The sequence below is a fragment of the Myotis yumanensis genome, unplaced genomic scaffold, assembly GCF_028538775.1.
Source record: "Myotis yumanensis isolate MYYU_CA2020_CCGP unplaced genomic scaffold, mMyoYum1.0.hap1 SCAF_3, whole genome shotgun sequence".
Classification (NCBI taxonomy): Eukaryota; Metazoa; Chordata; class Mammalia; order Chiroptera; family Vespertilionidae; genus Myotis; species Myotis yumanensis.
This window is the reverse complement of record NW_027223754.1, coordinates 85,868,896-85,885,993: the sequence shown is the minus strand read 5'-3', so window position 1 is coordinate 85,885,993 and position 17,098 is coordinate 85,868,896. Positions and strand designations below refer to the sequence as shown.

At 36.9% G+C, this 17,098-nt stretch overlaps 1 protein-coding gene across 1 annotated transcript in view; it reads right to left on the bottom strand.

Moving 5' to 3' along the window:
* The window catches only part of COG3 (component of oligomeric golgi complex 3), an 86,992-nt gene that overhangs the window by 55,682 nt on the left and 14,212 nt on the right, over positions 1-17,098 (bottom strand). The window contains exons 2-9 of the mRNA XM_070409047.1: positions 13,489-13,635; positions 10,643-10,704; positions 9,114-9,279; positions 8,375-8,449; positions 5,062-5,154; positions 4,322-4,447; positions 2,129-2,209; positions 378-421 (exon numbers count right to left, since the gene is read on the bottom strand). Of these exons, the coding sequence (XP_070265148.1) occupies positions 378-421; positions 2,129-2,209; positions 4,322-4,447; positions 5,062-5,154; positions 8,375-8,449; positions 9,114-9,279; positions 10,643-10,704; positions 13,489-13,635 (794 nt within the window). The remainder of the gene's footprint in view (positions 1-377; positions 422-2,128; positions 2,210-4,321; positions 4,448-5,061; positions 5,155-8,374; positions 8,450-9,113; positions 9,280-10,642; positions 10,705-13,488; positions 13,636-17,098) is intronic.

The window sequence follows — 17,098 nt, the reverse complement described above, 5'->3', positions numbered from 1 at the left end:
TATTTAAAAGTTGCTAAGAGAGTAAATCTTAAAAGTTTTCATCACAAGAAAAAAATTAATTTTGTAACTATGCATGGTAATGGATGTTATCTAGACTTACAGTGATGACATATTGAATCATTATGTTGTATTAGTATACCTGAAACTAGTAAGTTGTATATCATTATTCCTCAATAAAAATAAGTAAATAAATAAATAAACAAACAAACAGAGAGTGTGCCTTGAACACTCACTATATCAGACCACCAACCCTGCTCCCCACAATAAGGGATGTGTAGTATGCAAGGTAATTGCTCAGAAAATTACATAATAGACTGGGGGAAATAGTACTTCAAGAGGAAAGTAATTTGGAAACTGAAGAACATCTAGGTACTCACTCAGGTATTTTTTCAGATCGCTGTTCTATTTGTTCAATAAGAGTCTGCAGAATTAAAAAAAAAAACACATTAAAAATCTATCTGTTTTAGTTATGGACCATTAACTACTTTCTGATTATAACACATGCTAGTAGAAAATCTGTAAATTCAAAAAAGTTGAAACATAAATATCATCTGTAATACCACAAAATAATCAGTTAATATTTTAGAATATTCTTTCCATTTTTTTGTATAAACATACTATAGTTACTATATTTTTCTTTTTTTTAATCCTCACTGAGGATATTTTTCCTGTTGATTTTTAGAGAGAGTAGAAGGGAGGGAGCAGGTAAAGGGGCGGGGAGAGAAACATCATTTGGTTGCCTCCTGCATGGGATCAAACCTACAACCCAGGACCCAGGTACATGCCTTTGACAGGGAATCAAACCCGGGACCCTTTGGTTGACACTCCAACCACTGACCCACAATGGCCACGACTATATTTTTCTTTTTAAACAAAACTGGAATTATACTATATATCCAGCTTTATATACTGCTTTTAAAAAATTAACTGTATTTCAAAACATTTTCCTATTATTAAATAATTTTCATTATCAGATGAAAAAGTAAAAAGAAAGCCTTAGCATAACGCCTGGGTATCTAGCAAACACTCAGTGAATCATCATTATAAATATTATTTAAAACATTTGTTTAGCCCTAGCCGGTTTGGCTCAGTCAGTGAATAGAGCGTCAGCCTGCAGACTGAAGGGTCCTGGGTTCAGTTCCGGTCAAGGGCACTTATCTGGGTTACGGGCTCGATCCCCAGGTTACGGGGCATGCAGGAGGCAGCTGATCAATGATTCTCTCTTATCATTGATATTTCTCTCTCTCTCTCCCTCTCCCTTCCTCTCTGAAATCAATAAAAAAATATTTTTAATGAAAAACAAAAAAAAAATTGTTTAATGACTACATAATATCCCCTTGGGTAGATGTAATGGATGTTATCTAGACTTACAGTGATGACATATTGAATGGTTGACATAAATCAACCATTCTTCTACTGTTAGACATCTTGGCCAGTGGTTAAGAGCTCTGGGTCTAGAGAAAAACTGAAGGGTCTGAGTGCCACCTCCCCAGTAGCTGTTTTGAGCCCAGGAGAGCTGGTTCACTTCTCTGAGATTCCACTTTCTACCACATAAAGCTGATATAATAATAGTTACCTACTATGCAGTGGAGAACCCCTAACACTGGGTCATAAGAGATAAATATTTTTTATAGGCCCAAAATATTTTTGAGAAATTGCTTTATATCCCTATTAGCAGTATTGCCTATCTCATTAAATCCTCAAAACCACTATTATACCTTAACCTCCTAGTTTCTAACAGACACACACACACACACACAAAAAAAAAATGCCACCTAACCTTAAATTGAATGTATTCTCCACTGAAGCTAAACACGAGCTCATATTTATTAACCATTTGTATTTTCTATAAGTAATCAATCCCCTCCAATCCACTATAAATCTGAGTAGTTTAAGCTCAAATATCTTCTTCATCTAGAAACATTCCCTAAGCATCTCAGGAGGTGTCTCCTGCTCCGTGATCTAAAGGCACTCTAAGATAATGCAATGTAATGTGAAGGACAATGCCTACCTTTCTTTCATTTATGTTCATTTTCCTGGTATAAGATAAGGGCCTAACGTACAGTACTTCAAAAGGGCTGGCTAAATAAATTTCATACCACTATCCTATTTATAACAACAGACTTACTCTGACTTTGGGAGCAGCAGTTCGAAATTTCACATAAAATAGTGTGAAAGCATTGTCTGCATTAGGTACAGATGAAGGATCCTGAAGAAACATGGGGAAGGATAGAGAAGGAAGATAATTAGCAAACAAATAAGTATTCAGAAAGTGTGATGCACAGCATTTCCAATAGTTACTTCTTGGCCTATACACCAACCAAAAGTTTAGAGAGAAAAATCTGAGAGAGAGATTAATATTATTATTACTACAAATGAGAAATAATTATGAGAAACCATCATCTCTCTTTTATAACTAAAACTTACCCCATGTCACATGAATTTTTGGCAGTAAAGAGACCTGAATTCAGCTTCATACTCAGTCATTTACTGAGGGTAGGACATTAGCCAAATTACTTAACCTCTCTGAGATTCAGAGCATCCATTACATGGTGATAACCTATACTCATAAAGTCATAATGCAGCTCAACAGTAAAGCACTATACATAGCAGGTTGTAGTACTTATTAGGTATTAGTTTCCAAAACTTATTAAAAATTTTACAAAATATAACAACATAAACTGATGAACAAAATTAGATCCAAAGACATAGAAGCATGAACAGACTGTCAAACCTCAGGGGGAAGACAGGGGAGGGTGGACATGGGTAGGAAGAGATCAACCAATGAACTTGTATGCATATATGCATAACCCAGGAACACAGGCAATAGGGGTGGTAAAGGCCTGGGGTTGGGGGCAGGGGTGGGCTGGGAGAGGTCAATGGGGGAAAAGGGAGACATATGTAATACTTTCAACAATAAAGATTTAAAAATTTGTAATCTAATTTAAATTTTAAAAAATAAATTTACAAAATAGAAAAATTACATAGTCTGGCTGTTATCTTACCTAAGATCAATATGAAGAGTAAAAATGCAACCCAAAAATCAGTGGCTTTGAACTCAAAGGTCAGAAGACATTCAGTGTTCTTTAAGAAAACTTAAAAGATAAAATGCATAATCTTTCACGTTTTCTTTTCGTAGTAAACAAATAACCATCCTAGCTAGCTCCACTTTTATTTTCTAACTCAACACTCTGCTAATTTCCCACCTAGCATCTACTACAATCTGCAAATGATTAATTTGTTTGTTTCCTTCTTTACTGATTATATCTCCTGAAATTAAGCTCCATGAGTGCAGGGACCTTGTTAGCTCCTTTTTCACTACAGTATAATTCCTAGAACCATGCAAAGCATTTAGGAGGCACTCAATAAAAATACATTTGCTAAACATAGAAAATTTAATTATCTACCACATGTAAAGAAAAAAAATTTCAAATTATCCATCATATGTAATCTCACCACTCAGATAGAACCACTTTTATTATTTTGGCATATTTCCTTCCAATATTTTCATGAAAAGATAAGAAAATGTTTTCAGTGACAAATAGTTGATTATTTATCATTAGTACTGAATAGCTCCCACACTGTTATATATTCTTTGAAAATAAGACTCTGCTGGACAAATACAATACAACCACGTTTCCTATTATAAATAAAACTGCAATGCTGCCCTAGCTGGTCGGCTCAGTGGGTAAAGTGTAGGCCTGTGGACTGAAGGGTCCCAGGTTCGATTCTGGTCAAGAACACATGCCCAACACATATGTACTACCTTAATCAACAAAGAAAGAAAAATAAATAAAAATTTAAAAAATTAAAAAAAAAAAAACATGCCCAGGTTGCGGGCTCGATCCCCAGTAGAGGGCGTGCAGGAGGCAGGCGGATCAATCATCAGTGATGTTTCTATCTCTCTTTCCTTCTCCCTTCCTCTCTGAAATCAGTAAAAAAATATATATTTTTTTAAATATATTTTATTGATTTTTTACAGAGAGGAAGGGAGAGAGATAGAGAGTCAGAAACATCGATGAGAGAGAAACATCGATCAGCTGCCTCCTGCACACTCCCTACTCGGGATGTGCCCGCAACCAAGGTACAAGCCCTTGACAGGAATCGAATCTGGGACCCTTGGTTCCGCAGGCCGACACTCTATCCACTGAGCCAAACTAGCTAGGGCAAAAAATATATATTAAAAAAAAAAACTTCAATGCATATTCTTATTTAACAAACAGTAAACAATGTTTTGGATTTACTAAGTATTACTCTCAGACTAAGATTATAGAAGATAAATGAATCAAAAACAAACCAAAAACCTCACCAGTTAACTCACCCTTTTTAATAACTGATTTGTGAGGTTCTGTAGTGTGTTCACAGTGTATGTTTTCATGAGGTGCAAAGCTTTAGAAAGACATTGCTTAAACTTCAGTAAATATACGGGATAATCTTTAAAATTCGGCTGTAAAGAAAAAGAAAAGGTTTACAAAGAGAAAACAAATGTTGACAAAACAAACTTTCAATGAAAACCAAAATGTCCTTTATGTAAAGCTATATATGAAACTCTAAAAAAGGACTTATGCAGATTAAGTTTCATGAAGACAAATATTGTGACTGTCTTGGTCACAGCCAAGTCCCCTGTGCCTGGCACAAATAGGGGCTCAATAAATATTAGTAGTTTTTAGCAAAATATATTTTCAGTACTCCATAGACTTCAAGTCTAATATGTCAGACTCAACTAGAAAAAGAATATGAGTTGGGGGAAATAAATACAGCTATAAATAAATCCTTGGGGAATAATATCTAGGACAATAGAAATTCATGAGCCTGAAAATTGCTTTCTTTCAGATGGGATAAAGCTGTGTCAGTCAGAACCTCATTCTACTCCAGGGGCTGCCTCAGCAGCTGAATGTACTTCTTACATCACTCTCATGATGACTAAGAATTTACCAGTTTTTTTTCAAGAACATTAGAGATACTTTTTCCTTTCAGAAGAAATAATTACTTTATAGCCTAAGAAGCAAATTAATAGGGTTGCTAAGGTTTCTTAAAAAACACAGAAATAGCATAACTTACATGACATGAGATATATGTTATACAGTCATCTAACTTGGCCAGCATAGGTATAAATCCTTCACTATTCACAGACAATGTCGGAGAATTCAATTTCTTTAAGAAAAAAGAAAAGACCTTAATTTATAAAAATATATGTAGGCAAAAATTAATTTAAAAATTATGTATTAGAATTAGAATATCTCCCTTTAGGATATAACACAGTTATACTAATGTCTTTACTTTTTTTTTTTTTTTTTTAGTATAATTTTATTGATTTCAGAGAGGGAGGGAGGGGGAGAGAGAGAGAAACATCAATGATGACAGAGAATCACTGATCAGCTCCCCTCCTGTATGCCCACACCAGGGATCAAGCCTGCAACCTGGGCATGTGCCCTGACAGGAATTGAACCATGACCTTCTGATTCACAGATTAACGCTCAACCACTGAGCCATACCAGCCAGGCACAATGTCTTTACATTTTGAGCAACCAAAATATCCTCAAATGTAGCCCATGTGCAATAAAGAACATCTAAAAGAGAATACTGCCCTGACCACTGTGCTCAGTGGTTAGAGAGTCAGCCCTCGCACCAAAGGGTCATGAGTTCGGTTCCCGGTCAAGGGCACATACTTGGGTTGCAGGTTCAATTCCCGGCCCTGGTTGTGCTCATGGGTGTGGCAGGCAACCAATCAATGTGTCTCTCTCACATTGATGTTTCCCTCCCTTTCTCTTTAGCTCTCACCTCAGGTGAAAATTAACAAAACAACAAAAAGAATATTGATTTAATTCAGTTTATTCTTAGTGAGTTTTAATGGGGCTCTTGATGAATTGGCAAATAATTTCTATTACGTCACTGTACAATGTTATATTAAAATAACACATCAAGTACCTAAACTTCCCATTTACTAGTACTTTACAAAAAGTAAAAAACATACATAAATTTCCTAATTTCAAACACTGGCTATTTTCCCAAGGTTAAAGGATTAAGTAGCAGTCAGTCATACTATATTTAGCAGTCATACTATGAAAGTAAAATATAATACTTATAAGTAAAATATAAGTAAGCATATAAGTAATAATATTAACAATATAAGTATAGGTAATATATATGTGTGAAATTTAACACACTATAATATATAAGATTATATATTAAAACATAAAGCAATACAGATAATATATAATATGTAATAATATAAATATATAATCTATACAATAAAAGCCTAAGCAACCATTATGGCAGAACGACCAGAATGACTGGTCGCTATGATGTGCACTGACCAGGGGGTAGACGCTCAACACAGGAGCTGCCCCTTGGTGATCAATGCACTCCCACAGCAGAGTGCCGCTCAGCCAGAAGCCAGGCTCATGGCTGGCGAGCACAGCGGCGGTGGCGGGAGCCTCTCCCACCTCCACAGCAGCGCTAAGGAGCAGGGAGCAGAGTGGTAAGGAGCAGCGAGCAGGCGGGTGGTAAGGAGCAAGGTGTCCCAGACTGCGAGAGGGATGTCTGCCTGCAAGAGGGTGTAGGCCAGGCTGAGGGAACCCTCCCCTCCCACCCCCACCCCCCCTGCCCTGAGTGCACGAATTTCGTGCACTGGGCCTCTAGTATAAATATAATAAACTAGTGGCCCAATGCATGAAATTCATGCACATTAAAAGGGAATTAATTAGAGGAAATATTTTAATATTGCTATTTGCCCTTTCTCTATAATAGAAGTGTCAGAGATGAAAGAAAATTACTAAAATGTATATGAAAAATCTCCCTCCTGTCAGAGTCTGGGGCGCACAACAGGACCCAGAGTCAAGTCCCCACCTACCCGCATGCACCTCGAAATCACGCAAGACCCAGACCCGGCCAGCCTCACCCTCGTCAAGCCCTTCAGGGCGGGGAACGCAGCCTCAGGTCCCCCGGCCCCAGCACTGGGGCGGGGGATGCAGCCTCAGGTACCCTGGCCCGGCCTCAGGTACCCTGTCCCCAACTATTTGCATATTAGCTCTTTATTACATAGGATATAAAATGTAAGTAAAACCAGCAATTATTTCTTATCTCGATATACAAATAGCTTGGCAATGAACTATTTCCCATTCTATTCCATTGTTAATTGACTACTAGTTTTACTTCCATCTTTTAGTAAATTATAATTATGATTAGTTTAATATTTAAATAACATACTGTGATTATAGTTATGATTATTTTATGAACCAGCAATATCATTTACACAACAATCTTTATTGAGACTATTACTTTGGGATAAAAAAATACATTATGAGGACTATACTTTTCCTCATACTACATATGAGATTAGTTTAAAACATGTTTTTATTATTATTACTAGTGCCCCAGTGCACAGATTCGTGCACATTGAAAGGAAATTAATTAGAAGGTAGCCGGCAGGGCGGGACTGGGCAAGACGGGCCGGGACATGCCCTGGAACAACCTCCCATGGTCCCTTCCCGACAGGCTGCACCAGGGGTGGCGCTGCAACTCAAAGGGTGTCTGCGGAGTGAGCGGGGTTCCTCCAGCAGGTGGGGTCCCTCAGCTTGGCCTGCGGGGATCGGCCAAAACCGGCTCTCCAACATCCCCTGAGGGGTGCTGGATTGCGAGAGGGCAGTTCTCAGGTGATACACCCCAGAATCAGACTTCCTCCTCTCTGGTTTCGGGGTACATCACCCAAGACGCCACTGCCAAGTCACCACAGCTTGGCAGCTCCTGCATTGAGGGTCTGGCCCCTGGTGGTCAGTGCACATCATCGCTACCAGTCAGATGGTCAGACGGTCACTTAGCCTTTTATATATACAGATAGTAGTTCAAACAGCAAGATTTAAAATTTAATATTTCTTCTTATAATCTTTCTCACAGCTCATAAATAAGATACTATAAGAGGTAACCAACAAAGTTTTTTAAAAATTTTATATATATATATGTTTATTGATTTCAGAGAGGGAGAGAGAGAAACAATGAGAGAATCATTAATTGGCTGCCTCCTGCACATCCCCTGGGATCAAGCACACAACCCAGGCATGTGCCCTGACCAGGAATAGAACCATGACTTCCTGATACATAGGTCAACACTCAACCACTGAGTCACACTGGCCCGGCAACAAAAAGATTTTTTGTAACAGTAATACAATTTAAACAGAACTATTACTTAGATCATATTTGAAAAAAATCTCAAGTGATAATGGTATGTCCATCAGCCACAAAGAGGAATACTTTCATCAAGCAAACTATTAAGTTAAAATATCACTCAAGCCAATTTACAGGTTTCAAGATTATTTCAGAAAGGGAAATATAAAATAAAGTCACTAACTTTACAAAAAGTAAAAAACATGCTTACTGTGTTAATAGTTTCCAATTCATTGAAATAGGAAAGCTTTTGTTGAATGTTTTCAGCCAGATCAACAAGTTCCGACTTGCATTTTTTAAAAGAGAAAAATCAGTTATTACGAGAACATAAAAACCAACACTCCAGTTTCAAAAATTATCTGAATTGATATACATAAGTCATAAGATTTCAGAATAATGCTCAAAGATTTTTGCAATCATGAACTAAAATCAGCAATGATTATCACAGTAAATCATATTATTTTGTAACCTTACAAAATAATAATTAATTGCCTTTTAAAAAACAGAACACACATAAAGAAAACTCTGAGATAAACATAGTAACAAAAATAGTCTATCTTTAAGTCACAATTTAGACACTACCTACATCACTTCATCTTTTCTTAAACCCCATCATTACCCATAATTGCTATGCCTGTTTCAAAAGTATCAATGATAAAGAGCAGACAGAGCAAATTAATATATATTCTTCACTCTGAAAGTGTACTGAGACCTAATAGCTCAAAACATAGGAAAGCTTATCCTTGCCCCTGTTCACATAAGCTTACTTAGAATGAAAAGAAGGCTGTCAATGTAAATACTCTGCACTCTTATTAGCACAGGGCCTTATATAGAGCAGTGTTCAATACCTAAGTTGGAGAAATTAAGGAAACTAGAATTAAAAAGTATTCATCTATTTTAAAATAAAATAGTAAGTATAATCACTGACCCTCTCTCCTACTCCAAATTACCTGTTCTTTTAGGAGTTGTTCACAGGCTTCGTGTAGGGTTCCTGTCTTATTGGACACAAAAAGATACTGTTTCTGCAATGATTCCAGATGCTGAAGAGCATTGTTTACATCATTCAATATAGCATCACACTGCTCCTGAAACCCAGACAAGTAATCCCTCATCTGTCTAGAAAACAGAACCAAAAGGGGATTGGCAATAATATTTTCCCCCAATAAACATAGAAAATAAACAGCAAAGTCTCATTTTTCCCCCCAAACACTTGAATTTCAGGAGGAAAGTCAGGCCTATTCACTACAGTTCATTACATTCAGAAATCTACCAAAAGCTATGTTACAGATTGTTTCAATACTTAAGAAGGAAAATTATTGAAACTAAAAGGAGTAACAACAACAACAAAAACAATTTAAAAAAAAAAAGCCCAGCCAGTGTTGCTCAGTGGTTGAGTGTCAAGTTATGAACCAGGAGGTAATGGTTTGATTCCCAGTCAGGACACATGCCTGGACTGCAGGCTCCATCCTCAGTATGGGGCATGTAGGAGGCAGCCGATCAATGATTCTCTCTCATCATTTATGTTTCTATCAGTCTCTATCAGTCTCTCTCCCTTTTCCTTCCTCTCGGAAATCAATAAATACATTTTTTTTTAAATTTTTTAATTTTAAAAGGAGCAACAAAAGGAATCAGCCTTGAAGCCATAAACTGGCTTTTCACATGTAAGGCAATAAATCACCAGTTCAACTTTCAAAGTCTGAGACACAAGGGCCATCCATCCCAAGGCATCAAGGTCAATCCTTCAGGTCACTTCCACCTTTGAGAGATAGTGTGATGTCATGGAAGAATTCTGGACTCAAAATTAGAAGACCTAAGTCTAAATCTCAGCTCTGCCCAAGTCTCCATGACATTAGGCAAACTACTTTAATATTTCCAGGCCTCAGTTTGCTCATTTGTAAAATGGGAATAATATTATCTTTTCTCATAGAGCTGCTATAAAGATTAAATGGAATCATACATCAAAGGGCCTAACACAAAGCTTAGTAATTACAGTCACTTAATAAATGTTCACTGAATGCAAGCCATAGTCCCCAAATCTGCCAGAAACTGTATAGCACCATTTCTCCCTTGCTATCAATACACACAAACAGAACAATATGGTTACACCCTGGAATCTAGGTGGCCATCCATAAAGTCTCCTGGGTCTCCCCTTCTAAAGAAAGGCAACAAACACCTCTTAGAGTTCCTGTACAATTACCATTTAAACCCAAACTTTCTAGTTATCTAAAAACCAATGTCTGCCACCCCCTCCATCCCCCCCAACCCCTGCTAAGTTATTAATTACGATGTAATTTTTTTTTCAATTACACAGCTTCTAATACCAGTTAACCCAAATCCTCTCCCTGGCTACTTATAAAGAAAATATTGCTGTTGAAGTTTTCTTTGTATGTTAATTTTATTTACAGACACAGGTTACAAAATGTTTTAGATGACTGTGATCTAAAAATTAGGATAGCCAACAAATGCAAGAGCCACATACCTATATTTAGTTTCTTCATCCTGATCCATCTGGGTTTGTAACTTTGCAAACCATGAGAAAAACTGGAAAAATAAAGAATATTATATTGTCAACAAAACTAAAACAGACAAAATGAAAAGTGACTACATGCTAAACAGCAAGTCAAAAGAGTAACACTAATTCTTATTGTTTGGGGATCAGACATTAATAATTGGTCTTAAACCCGGAGACAATTTAATTGTATAGTCAATATCTGCCTGCTAGGAAAAGCAAAGGATATTAAAAACAATGGCCCATGGACAACAATGTGGTGACTGCCAGGGAGAGGGAGGGGCGGAGAAAGTGGAGGAGGGTATGGGAGACAAATGGTGAAGGACAGAGACTTCACTTGGGTGGTGAACACAGAGTATAGTGCACACATAATGTGTTGTGGAATTGTGCACCTGAAACCTATATAATTTTGTTAACCAGTATCACCCCAGTAGATTCAATAAAAAAGAAAAAAAAGGGTCATTTTCAGAGTTAATTAAAAAGAGTAGTAAAGATATAATACATAAGAAATATTTCTGCTCTTCCCCCAAGTGCCAGAGGTGATCTTTGAAAATGATTCACTATTCACTTGACCCAGAAAACCCTACAAAATCATGCAAATCAAGAGGCTCAAATCTTCGTGTTCACTTTAAGAACACTCATGAAACTGCTCAGGCCATCAAGGGTATGCATATTTGAAAAGCCACCAAGTATCTGAAGGATGTCACTTTACAGAAGCAATGTGTGCCATTCCGTCTTTACAACGGTGGAGTTGGTACATATGCCCAGGCAAAATAGTGGGGCTGGACACAGGGTCAGTGGCCCAAAAAGAGTGCTGAATTTTTGCTGCACGTGCTTAAAAATGCAGAGAGCACTGCTGAACTTAAGCTTTAGATGTAGGTTCTCTGGTCATTGAGCACATCCAGGTGAACAAAGCTCCCAAGATGCAGCATAGAACCTACAGAGCCCAGGGGTGGATTACCCCATACATGAGTTCTCCCTGCTACAGTGAAAGGACTCTTACTGAAAAGAGCAGATTGTTTCTAAACCAGAAGAGGAGTTTGCACAGGAGAAAAAGATGTCCTAGAAGAAACTGAAGAAACAAAAACTTATGGCCTGGGAGTAAATTCAGCATAAAATAAATACTAATAAAAGAAAGGCAAAAAATAAATATTTCTTCTTGAGAGGCTAAAGCCTATTTGCTAGTTTGCCAATTCTGAGTATGTAACATTGGGCTTTGAGTAAATATTTGTATTATCTAGTAGGAATTGTGAGAATATAAATTCATAAATAATATAACAGACTGGTTTAAGAACATGGACTTTTGTATTAGCTAATCCTAGGTTTGAATTCTGGCCCTATATTATGAAAATATCTATTATTAAAAAGAGATGGGAGAGGTAGACCATGACCATGACAAGCATGAGGGAACTTTCAGGCCAATGAAAATGTTTTATATCTTGTCTATATCTTACACAGGTATAGATACTTGTCAAAACTCACCAAGGTGTACACTTAGAATGATTACATTTTACTGTACATAAATTATAACACAATATATTAGATTTTTCTAAATTTAAAAAGAAATATACAAGTGCAAATTTAATCTAGAAGATTATTTTAATAGTCCAAGTAAGTTCACAGACCTGGTGCAAGTTATCTTCTATAATTCTCAAGTGGGATTTGGAGTCAAAGTATGCTTTATTCTCTCAAGAGACTAAGCTTGACAAGTACCTTGGCTATCATTTACTAAACCCTGATTGTGTGTCTGCCACATACTGCATTTACATGCATTATCTTATTTAATTCTCGCAAAAATCCTATGATATAGGTATATAATTATTGTTTACTCATAAGGAAACTAAAGACCTAAGAATAAAAAGTAATGTTCCTAAGCTCACAAGGTGACTTTCAGATCCAGGACCTGACTCGAGAGCTAGAGCTCTTAATCACTTTACTGCACGTCTTCCCTCAACTTACTATACATGCAGGTCAGCATATGTGTTTTATGTTTTACTCAGTAAATGCCTCAGCTTTGATTCTTCACAGAACAGAAAGAGAAGCAGAGAAAGTGGCAGAAGAAACTATTGAACATTTAGATTTTTAATCAGGAATAAGCAAAAAACAAGAGAAGATTACACAGGCTACATTACTAAAAGTAGCTATAAGCATTCATCTAAAGAGAATATTTAGTTGTTGTTCTTAAATTACCTAGCCATAACCCATGGACACAGACAATAGTGTATGAAGGCCTGGGGAGCCGGCAGGAGTAGGGTAGAGGGGTCAATGGAGGGAGTGGGGGGTGCGGGGGGAAGGGTCATCTGTAATACTTTCAACAATAAAGATAAATTATAAAATAAATTTACCTAAAAATAGAATGGTATGTGTATGTGTCTGTGTGTGTATGTACACGCACACTGCATGCTGGAGGAGGACATAACATAGACATGCACTGGGGGAAGTCAAAAGTACATAAAATACTAAAACCTTAATAAATATAATCAATCAACATCTATATTTTTCTCTGTATTGCATATATGATTGGGCAAAAAGTTCATTCAAAATACTTAACAGCCACAACTAACACAAAATAAAGAATGTTCTAAAAAAATTTTGTTAACTACAGAGTAGGGCAAAAGTAGGTTTACAATTGTGAGTACACAAAACAGTTTATTCTTGTATTATTATTAATTATTTTCCATACAAACAACTCTAAACCTACTTTTGTCCCACCCTGTATAGTTTCAAAAGTTCAGAACTTTTAATTAGGATCTTTTTTATTAGCCCTGTATCAAGACATTAATTTAAACATCCTTAGAAACAATATTGCCGCTCACCTGCTGTGCCGTTTCTATTTTTTCTTCTTCCATTTCTAATGAAATAAAACCATTCAAGAGAATGTCTTCTGTAGATTCAGGTACTATTGAAGTCTGTGCAATGGGCAACGACTGGGACGTTAAATTGCATAAGTCTTCAATTGGGAGCTTGAAAAAGAAGAGCCACAAAGATATTTAAATAACTTGAATTTTCACTTAACTCAAGATTGGTATTACAACTCAGTTGTTTTGAAAGATAAATAAAAGGTTTCTATTAAATCATTTGAGGTTAATGCCATGTAATGCTAACATTTATAACTAGGATCTCTCTATATTAATGCTAGTCTCAAAACGTCAACATGACACTGATACCCCACCATTAGTAAAATATGGTTTTTTAGTTACCGTTCTAATACTGGTGGTGAATCTATGCAAATGCACACACATTTTCTTACTTGAACAGCTTGTCAACTAGCACCAAAGGCAAAACCTGTGTGCTGCTGAAAGTAGTTTGCCTTCCCCATCATCTAAAGCAGTGGTTCTCAACCTTGGCTGCAAATTAGAATCACCTGGGAATCTTTTTAAAATCCTGATTTCTGGGCCTCATCCTCCGGAAATTCTGTTTCTTTGTTATGGGGTGAGGCCACAACATTAGTAACAAAGAAACAGTTTCCGGAGGATGAGGCCCAGAAATCAGGATTTTAAAAAGATTCCCAGGTGATTCTAATGTGCAGCCAACGTTAAGAACCACTCATCTAAAGCCTGACCTCATTAACACCAACCAACAGAAAACAAATCACACCCAAGAATTAAGTACCAATAAACATTAACTCCTACCATTTCCACCGCTGGCACACTTTACCCACACTTTTTTGCTGACAAATTTTGAAATTACAACTACATAGAATTTCAGTTTCCCAACTGTTTCAGAAGAGCCCCACATACAAGGCCTCATTTTGATGCCATCAGACCTACAATACTTTCTAGTTCTCCACTACTACTAAAGGTAGTCCAGTGCTAACTTACCTGTAGTGGTATAGACACACTATTTTTAGACCTAAAAGAAAGGGAGTGTAGATGCTGGGGAAGTTGTATAAGGGCCTAACTGTTTTGTTTCAATTCCAGTTTTCAGCTCTTAGGTCCAGCAATATAAAATTTTGATCCAATGTCTTAAAAAACTGCCTCCCTGTCTACTCTTCTAGATATAAAAGTTTCATCTGAAGACAGTATTTTCTCTTTAAAACTGAAATAAACTAGATGCAAAATACACCATCACTAATTTAAAAATACAATCCTTTAGCCCTCGCTGATGTGGCTCAGTTGGTTGGAGCATTGTCCCATACACGGAAAGGCAGTGGGTTTGATTCCAGGTCAGGACACATACCCTAGTTGTGGGTTCAATTCACAGTCTGGCACGTTCAGGAGGAAACCAATTGCTGTTTCGCTTTCATCTCTCTCTCTCTCTCTCTCTCTCTCTCTCTCTCCTTTCTCTCTCTCTAAAAAAAATAAAAAAAGCATGTCCTTGAGTGAGAATAACAAAAAATACAACTCTTTAAATACAGGGGGTTTTGCACCTGGGTCCAAGTGGGGGGGGTTATACCTTCTTGCACAGTAAATAACATTATAGTGCAGCCTGGTTTGAGCCTTGTTCCTGCTTATTTATAAGCTACGTAATAATGGGCAAATTACTTTCTGTTTCTAATGCTCAAATTCTTCGCTGTAAAATAGGATCTACATTATCTGTATCAAAAGGCCATTGTGAAAAGAAGTAAACAGAGGTGTGGAAAAGCAGGCTTCTAAGATTGCTGGGAAGCTGCAGACCAAAAAATGGGGGGGAGGGGGCGGTGCCGGGGAAGATTCTGGTTCTGCTTTCTGACTCAAGAGCCAAGAGAGGTTAGATCAGCAGTCGCCAACCAGTGGTGCACGGAACACTGCTGGTCTGTGAGGTCCGAAAGATTGGTGACCACTGGTTTAAGGAAACATTTGGAACAGCGGTCACCAACCGGTGGTCCATGGACCACTGATGGTCCATGAGGTCCGAAAGGTTGGCGACAAAGGTAAAGATAAAAATTATGAGCAACAAAGTGACAACAAATACATATCTATCAACAAGTGAATCTAAAAATCAAGTGAATAAATAATTTGATGAACAGAATAAACTGGTGAATATAATAGAATCAGGGGCATAGAAAGGGAGTGGACTGACAATTCTCAGGGGGGAAGGGGTGCGGGGGGTGCGGGAAGAGACTAAACAAAAATCATACACTTATGGATGAGGACAGTGGGGGTAGGGGGGTAAGGGCAGAGGGTGGGGTGGGAACCGGGTGGAGGGGAGCTATGGGGGGAAAAGAGAGGAACAACTGTAATAATATGAACAATAAAGATTTAATTTTTTTTTAAAAAGAGTAAAAAAAAAAATCCAAGAACTGTGGATGATGTCAAGTCATCTAATGTATATGGAATTTGGATCCCAAAATAAGGAGATAATCAGGTAAAAAAAATATTTAAAGAGATAATCATTGAGAATTTTCCAAAAATAATGAAAGACAACAAACTACAGCTCTGAAAAGCTCAGAGAATTCCAAGCAGAATACACATACATACATCTAGACACATCATATTCAAACTCCTGAAAACCAAAGTTAAAGAGAAAATCCTAAATGCGGTCATAGGATAAAGACACATTATAACAGAAGAATGAAAATAAAAATTATAGCAGACTTATCAGAAGACAACGAAGCAACATCTTTTAAGAGACAAAGCCAAAAAAAGGTAAATTCATAATTCTTTACCTAGTAAGAATGTCTTTTTTACAGGAAAGAGAAATAAAACCTGTTTAAACAAACTGCAGAGAATGCATTTCCTGCAGACCTATACTAGAAGAAATGTTAAAGGAAGTTCTACAGACAGATGGAATATAATACCAGATGGAAACCTAGATCTACCAAAAAAAAAAAACACAACACACACACACACACACCTGAGAAGCTCCAGAAATGGTTAAAATAGAGGTAAATATAATCATTTTTCTTTACTTTTAATCATTCAGAAAGACAAATGTTAAAAGCAAAAATAATAGCAATGTATTATTATGGCTTTATAACATATGTATGACAACAATAGCACAAAAAAGAGGGAGAAATAGGAGCATACTGTTGTAAGATTCTTATATTATACATGAAGTAATATAATATTTAGCCGAAACCGGTTTGGCTCAGTGGATAGAGCGTTGGCCTGTGGACAGAAGGGTCCCAGGTTCGATTCCGATCAAGGGCATGTACCTTGGTTGCGGGCACATCCCCAGTGGGAGGTGTGCCGGAGGCAGCTGATCGATGTTTCTCTCTCATCGATGTTTCTAACTCTCTATCTCTCTCCCTTCCTCTCTGTAAAAAATCAATAAAATATATTTTAAAAATATATATTTAAAGACAGGCTATGTCTAATTAAATAAATGCTATAAACCTAGGGCAATCACTTAAAATATTGAAAGCATTCAAAGGACCTTGCAAAATCCAGTCCTGCAATACCATCCAGACCCATATTTATCTTTAATTCAATTTCCTTTGATAAAAAATATTATAAATATATCTTAAAAGTAATGTAGATAAATTTAAAAACTCTGGTTGTGATA